Source organism: Eriocheir sinensis, unplaced genomic scaffold, assembly GCF_024679095.1.
Source record: "Eriocheir sinensis breed Jianghai 21 unplaced genomic scaffold, ASM2467909v1 Scaffold50, whole genome shotgun sequence".
Classification (NCBI taxonomy): Eukaryota; Metazoa; Arthropoda; class Malacostraca; order Decapoda; family Varunidae; genus Eriocheir; species Eriocheir sinensis.
The window spans coordinates 577,501-585,000 of NW_026111832.1; the positions used below are offsets into that span (position 1 = coordinate 577,501).

The 7,500-nt window shown below is 47.3% G+C and overlaps 2 protein-coding genes across 2 annotated transcripts in view; one reads left to right on the plus strand and one right to left on the minus strand.

Moving 5' to 3' along the window:
- LOC126992745 (crustacyanin-A1 subunit-like) overlaps window positions 1-3,478 on the plus strand; it is an 8,175-nt gene extending 4,697 nt beyond the window's left edge. The window contains exons 5-7 of the mRNA XM_050851561.1: window positions 598-737; window positions 2,851-3,065; window positions 3,105-3,478. Of these exons, the coding sequence (XP_050707518.1) occupies window positions 598-737; window positions 2,851-2,937 (227 nt within the window). The 3' untranslated portion in view covers window positions 2,938-3,065; window positions 3,105-3,478. The remainder of the gene's footprint in view (window positions 1-597; window positions 738-2,850; window positions 3,066-3,104) is intronic.
- On the minus strand, window positions 1,478-5,281 carry LOC126992722 (cilia- and flagella-associated protein 251-like). Its single transcript, XM_050851530.1, has 2 exons — window positions 3,576-5,281; window positions 1,478-3,006 (listed from the first exon to the last, which is right to left on the minus strand). Exon 1 carries the CDS (start codon window positions 5,228-5,230, stop codon window positions 4,295-4,297), a length of 936 nt encoding a protein of 311 aa, XP_050707487.1. The 5' UTR covers window positions 5,231-5,281; the 3' UTR covers window positions 1,478-3,006; window positions 3,576-4,294.
- Window positions 5,282-7,500: the final 2,219 nt, after the last annotated feature.

Here is a 7,500-nt window from a genome sequence, read left to right on the forward strand (position 1 = left end):
AACTTAACCATCCTCCTCCTCCTCCTCTTTCTTCTTAACCTAACCTAACCCAACCTAACCCCTCCTCCTCCTCCTCTTCCCTAACCTAACCTAACCCAACCTAACCCCTCCTCCTCCTCCTCTTCCCTAACCTAACCTAACCTAACCTCCTCCTCCTCCTCTTCCCTAACCTAACCCAACCTAACCCCTCCTCCTCCTCCTCTTCCCTAACCTAACCTAACCTAACCAACCCCTCCTCCTCCTCTTCCCTAACCTAACCTAACCTAACCTAACCAACCCATCTTCCTCCTCCTCCTCCTCCTTCTTCTTCCTAACCTAACCTAACCTAACCTAACCTAACCAACCCATCCTCCTCCTCTTCCCTAACCTAACCTAACCTAACCTCCCCTCACCTCCTCCTCCTCCTCCTTCTTCTTAACCTAACCTAACCCAACCTAACCCCTCCTCCTCCTCCTCTTCCCTAACCTAACCTAACCAACCCATCCTCATCCTCCTCCTCCTCCTCTTCCCTAACCTAACCTAGCCAACCCATCCTCCTCCTCCTCCTCTTCCCCAACCTAACCTAACCTAACCTCACCTCCTCCTTCTCCTCGCCAGGCCTACAAGCTCACCTCCAGGTCCTCACTACTGATTACGACGCCCTGGCCTGTCTCTACACCTGTCACACGGTCAGAGACACTCACCGCGTACACTTCGCCTGGATCCTATCGAGGGACACCACGCTGGCTACAGAGAAGGTTGGGGTGTGTGTGTGTGTGTGTGTGTGTGTGTGTGTGTGTGTGTGTGTGTGTGTTTGCTCTCCTTTTTTTTGTTTTCCTTTCCTTTTTTTATTTTTACTTTCTTTCTACGCCTTTCTTTCCTCTTCTTCTTCTTCTTCCTTTCTCTATATTTCCTTTCTCTTTCCTTTTTTATTAACTTTTAACTTTCTCTCTTTCTTTCTTCTCCCTTTTTTCCTCTTCTTCTTCTTCTTCTTCCTCTTCTTTCTATATATCCTTTCTCTTCTTCTCTCTCTCTCTCTCTGTTTCCTTTATATCTCCTCCTCCTCCTCCTCTTCCTCTTCTTTCTCTATTCTCTTCCTCCTCAAATTGTCCTTTCTTTCCTCTTCTTCTTCTTCTTCCTCTTTCTATATATCCTTTCTCTTCTTCTCTCTCTCTTTCTCTGTTTCCTTTTTATCTCCTCCTCCTCCTCCTCCTCCTCCTCCTTCTCTTTTCCCTTCCTCCTCAAATTCTTCCTTTTCTCTCTTTCTCATTTTCCTCCTCTACTCTTTCTTTCTTCTTCTTCCTTTGTCCTCCTCCTCCTCCTCCTCCTCCCCTTCTTTCTTTCCTTCCTCCTCCGTTTTAATTTTTTCAACCCCTTCTCCTCCTCCTCCTCCTCCTCCTTCTCCTTCTACTACTACTACTACTACTACTACTACTACTACTACTACTACTACTACTACTAACTTAACACTTATTAAGGTTATTCAAGTAACTACAAGCACTATTAATCCAACATATATTTACTTACAACCTTTACAAACAACAAACAGGAATACTTACACTAGGAATTAACAACCAGGAAAATGGGTTAAAATTCCACATGGTCTACCTTGAAATATATCCGTTTTCTTTAACATAGAAAACGGGGTATTTTAATGTAGACTTAAGTAATGTTTAGCACCTAGTTTTGTTTCTTTTCTCTTATATAATATTTACAAAGTACGTTATACAGGGGAGGAATATAACGTAAAGAAGTAGTTACAACGTTAGACCCCCAAAGGAATGTAATTTAAAATGTCAAAAATTACTTAGATATTAAAAACTTGAATTGCTTACTTAAAATAATTGGAATGAAATATTTCTTAGAGTTCAGTATTATTCTTGATAACTTAAAGTGTCTGGAAATACTTATAGAAAATACTTGACTTACTTAAATCGAACTTAACTTTATTTCTATCAGCATTATCTTTGTGACTTCAATAGTAAGTTTAGGAATGGATGAAATATATCAAAGTATAATATAATACTTTAAAAACACTTGGAATTAAACCAAACTTACATTTCCTTCTATCAAGGTAAAGTTTATGACTTTAATAGTAAGTTTCAAAGTAAGTTAACACGACTAGCAATTCTTTGTGTGGCGGGCTGGCCCCGGCTGATGAAGGCACGCACTGGTTCATTACAGTAATTACAAGTAAAAGGCTCACGGCTGTCAGCCTTAACACCATACTGTTCACCGTGTTGGCCGGCGTGGCAGACGCCCCAGGCGGTGGTGGTGACGGCCCCGCCCCGCCCCGCCCCGCCCCAGGCCGGCCAGGCACAGGCGGCGCAACACTCGGCGTGCACCTCATTTTTCTAAGCATCGTTCCGCCGGGCACGGCCCGCGGCAGGGTGCCGACAGACCGACTGTCGGCTGGCGTCACCCGAGCCGGCCAAGTCAGTCTGTCGCCGAGGACTGGCGTGTGTCTGCGCCCAGTGTTTGCCGTCGTGTTTCGAGGAAAAAAAAGTGCGTCTGTGACGCCGCCAAACACGGTGATCTTAGACAATACCTGGAGACCTTCTGCTACTTTTTTTTTTTTTTTTTTTTTTTTACAACAAAGGAGGCAGCTCAAGGGCACACAAAAAAAGAAAACAATAATAAAAAAAAGCCCGCTACTCGCTGCTCCTACTACTACTACTACTACTACTACTACTACTTCTATAACTGATCCACTACTAATAATAACAAAAACAACAATAATAATGACAAGAAAAACAAATTGAAAAGCGAAAAATGTGAAAACTATAAAAATAATAAATCAGAAAAATAGAAAATTCTGATAAAAACTCTTCTCTCTCTCTCTCTCTCTCTCTCTCTCTCTCTCTCTCACAGATCGCGTCGTGCCAAGTCCTGCTCCGAGACGTGAAGGTCCCGCTGCGCCAGATGGAGAGGACCAACCACGGGCCAGAGTGCCAGTGACGTCACCAGCGCCTAGCCAATCACGGGGCGGGGAGCCTCTGACGTCACCAGCAGGGATGGAGAATGGGTCTGGGGTGAAGATAGAAAACGGGAAGTGAGAGAAAATGGGTTATGGTGAAAGAAAATGGGTAACTTAAAGAAAATGGAAGGAAAAGGAAAGACAATAGGTTAATGTGAAAGAAAATGGGTTAACGTTAAAGAAAATGGGTAAAAGTTAAAGAAAATGGAAGGAAAAGGAAAGAAAACGGGAAGAAATCAAAGAAAATGGGTAACTATAGAAAAAATAAAAGGAAAATTTGAAAAAATCAGAAAATTGGGAAAATAATTAAAAAAAATATTAAAGAGGAAATAAGGAGAAAAAAATATATTAATAATGAAAAAAAAATAATGAACGAAAAAAAACACAAAATAAAATAAAAATAAAATAGATTAATAAGAGAAACGCACAAAAGAATTAACAAATAGATAGATAGGCCTATTAATTTTAAAATGTATATAAAAAGATTAGTTAATAAATGAATAAAATAAATTACTGAATAACTCGATATATTTTTTTTACCTTTCCATAATAATAATAATAATAATAATAATAATAATAATAATAATAATAATAATAATAATAATAATAATAATCTTACCTGTTAATTTTGAGTCTCAGGTGCAAGGAAGAGTGAGAGTGGGTCTTCCTCTTCCTCCTCCTCCTCTTCCACTCTTCCCTCCTCCTCCTCCTCCTCCTCCTCCATCTTCGTTTCTTCCACTTCTTCTTCTTCTTCTTTGGTTTCCTTCTCTTCTTCTCCTCCTCCTCCTGTTCCTTCTTCCTCCTCCTTCACTGCCTCTCCTCCTCCTCCTCCTCCTCCTAATTCTTCTTCCCGTTTGACATGCTCTTCTCCTCCTCCTCCTCCTCCTGTTACTTCTTCCTCCTTCTTCTCTTCTTCCTCACTTTCCACCACCACCACCTCCTCCTCCTCCTCCTCCTCCTTCTCCTCTTCTTCTTGTACGACCTGTTCCTCTTCTCCTCCTCCTCCTCCTCCTCCTCCTCCTCCTACTTCAACTGGTTCTTCCTCCACTACCTCCTCCTCCTTCTTCTCTCCTCCTCCTCCTCCTCCTCCTCCTCCTACTTCAACTGGTTCTTCCTCCACTTCCTTACTCTTCTCCACTACCTCCTCCTCCTTCTTCTCTCCTCCTCCTCCTCCTCCTCCTCCTGCACTACCTGGGGGCCCCGCATACCCCCCCTCCCCCACGAAGAGAAGGGAGGGGTCTTTTTCCTCTCCTCCTCCTCCTCCTCCTTCCTGTCCGACTTCTTCCTGTCTTCCTCCTCCTCCTCCTCCTCCTCCTCTTCCTTCTTCTTCAGTTGATGTTAGTTGTTCTTCCTGTGTTTGGCCTCCTCCTCCTCCTCCTCCTCCTCCTCTTCCTTCTTCCTGTCCGACTTCTTCCTGTCTTCCTCCTCCTCCTCCTCCTCCTTCGTGTCCGACTTCTTCCTGTCTCCCTCCTCCTCCTCCTCCTCCTCTTCCTTCTTCCTGTCCGACTTCTTCCTGTTTTCCTCCTCCTCCTCCTCCTCCTCTTCCTTCTTCCTGTCCGACTTCTTCCTGTCTTCCTCCTCCTCCTCCTCCTCTTCCTTCTTTCTGTCCGACTTCTTCCTGTCTTCCTCCTCCTCCTCCTCCTCCTCTTCCTTCTTCCTGTCCGACTTCTTCCTGTCTTCCTCCTCCTCCTCGTCCTCTTCCTTCTTCCTGTCTTCCTCCTCCTCCTCCTCTTCCTTCTTCCTGTCTGACCTCTTCCTGTCTTCCTCCTCCTCCTCCTCTTCCTTCTTCCTGTCCGACTTCTTTCTGTCTTCCTCCTCCTCCTCCTCCTCCTCTTCCTTCTTTCTGTCTTCCTCCTCCTCCTCCTCCTCTTCCTTCTTCTTCAGCTGATGTTTGTTGTTCTTTCTGAGTTTGCTCTCCTCCTCCTCCTCCTCCTCCTCCTCCTCCTCCTCCTCCTCCTCCTCTTCCTTCTTCTCCTCCTCCTCCTCCTCTTCCTCTTCCTTCCTCGACTGTGCTTCCTGGTTCTTCCTGGATTGTTCCTCTTCCTCTTTCTTCCTTCCTTCCTCCTCCTCCTCCTCCTTCTCCCGTTCCAGATCCTCCTCCTCCTCCTCCTCCGTCTCCTCCATCTCCTCCTCCTTCTCCCGTTCCAGATCCTCCTCCTCCTCCTCCTCCGTCTCCTCCGTCTCCTCCTCCTTCTCCCGTTCCAGATCCTCCTCCTCCTCCTCCTCCGTCTCCTCCGTCTCCTCCTCCTTCTCCCGTTCCAGACCCTCCTCCATCTCCTCCTCCTCCTCCTCTCTGGGTTCTTCCTTCTTCCACTCCTCCTCCTCCTCCTCCTCTTTCTTCCTTCATTTCACTTTCTCCTCCAGTTCTTTGTTCTTCCTCTGTTCTTCTTCCTCCTCCTCCTCCTCCTTTCTGGGTTCCTCCTCCTCCTCCTCCTCTTTCTTCCTTCACTTGTTTTCCTCCTCCAGTTCGTTGTTCTTCCTCTGTTCTTCTTCCTCCTCCTCCTCCTCCTTTCTGGGTTCCTCCTCCTCCTCCTCCTCCTCCTCCTCTTTCTTCCTTCACTTGTTTTCCTCCTCCAGTTCTTTGTTCTTCCTCTGTTCTTCCTCCTCCTCCTCCTCCTCCTCTTCCGCCTCCTCTTTCTTCCTTCACTTGTTTTCCTCCTCCAGTTGCTTCTTCTTCCTCTGTTCTTCTTCCTCCTCCTCCTCCTCCTCCTCCTCCTCCTCCTCTTCCTCCTCCTTGCTCCTCCTTCCTTCCTCCTTCTGCCTTTACTCCTTCAATCGTTTCTTCCTTCATTCCTCCTCCTCCTCCTCCTCCTCCTCCTCCTCTTCTTTCCCCTACTCCTCTTCCTCCTCTTATTTCTTCCATTTCCTCTGGCAGTGTTTCTTCCTCTTGAACTCTTCCTCCTCCTCCTCCTCCTCCTCCTCTTCCTCTTCCTTCTTCTCTCTTGCTTCTCTTTCCTCCTCTTCCTGTTTGGCTTTCCTCCACTCTTCCTCCTCCAATTCCTTCTTCTCCTCCTCCTCCTCCTCCTCCTCCTCTTTGGTGCTTCTTCTTCCCTTCCTTTGTCTTCCTTTCTTCTTGTCTTCCTGTCTTGGCACTCTTCTTCCCTCCTCCTCCTCCTCCTCCTCCTCCTCTTCCTTCTTCTTCTTGGGTAATTCCACTTTCTCCTCCTCCTCCTCTTTCTTCTCTCTTATCCCTCTTCTTCCACTCTTCTTTTTTTGCTTCTGTTGTTGTTTTCTTGTTCTTCTTCTCCTCCTTACTCTTCCTCTTCTCTTCCTTCTCCTTCTTCTTTTTCTCCTCCTTCATCATCTTCTCCCTCTCTTCCTCTTCATCATCATCATCGTCATCATCATCATCATCGTCATCGTCATCATATCTTCCTCTTCCTCCTCTTCCTCCTCCTCCTCTTCCTTCTTCCCTCCTTCCTATCTTCTCAGCTTCCTCCTCGACATCCCCGGCATCTGAGGAAGAGAGAAAAAGGAGATCAAAAATTGTAGATAGGGAAAATGGGACAAGAAAAGAGGAGAGAAGGAAAATCCGGATAACTAATGAAAACTAAAATGAGTTCAAAGGGAAATAAGATGGTAATTAATCAATCAATCAATCAGTGGGGGCATACGCCGGGGAGCGCGTCGCCTCGCCCACCCTACGATGCCAAGTCCGAGGGTCCCTCCGGGCGAGTCTCCATGCAGGCCCCTTCCCGTCCTGAGCACCTCCCGGCAGGATCTATGGACTTGCTAAGGCCATGATCTCCGTGGGCGTCCCCTTGGCCTCCTCCACTCAGGACTGTCTCACAGCAACAACCCGATGAGCAGGTCAGCTTCCGGGCAGCGTGCCACGTGCCCGTATAGCCGGAGTTGGCGTTGACGGACTATGCAGGCAATACATGTGGAATCAGTCTCACGGAGTAGTCGCCGGTTTGACACAAAGTCGTTCCAGCGATGTCCCGTGATTCTGCGTAGACACTTGTTACCAAAGGCATCAACCCGCCTCTCCAAGTCCCCGTTTAGTGTCCATGTCTCACAGCCACAGCGTAAGACAGGGAGCACAAGGGACTTGAAGATCCGGATCTTTGTCCTTCTGCACAGGTATCGACAACGCCATATACTCGTGCTGAGCGAGTCCATAACACCGTGGGCAGGCCAATCCGCCGTAAGACTTCACTGCACTGGATCAAACGCCTTCTTCAGATCGACACAGGCTGCAAGCATCCCCTGTCGAAACTCACGTCGGCGCTCCACCAGTACGCGAGGCGCTGGGATACGGTCAGTTGTTGACTTGCCAGGCGTGAACCCAGACTGTTCAGGTCTCTGCAGCTTCAGCGGCTGGCTGCGAATTCGCATTAGCAATAGGTGGGCAAGCACCTTGCCTGGCACACTGAGCAGTGTAATGCCACGGTAGTTGTTGCAGTCCTGGCGGTCCCCTTTCCCTTTCCAGATAGGGACGACCAACCCCTCTTCCAGGCAGGAGGAATGGTACCGGACTGCCATACAACAGTCAAGACCACATGCAACCCGCGGGTCACGGCCTCACCTCCAGCTTTGAGCAG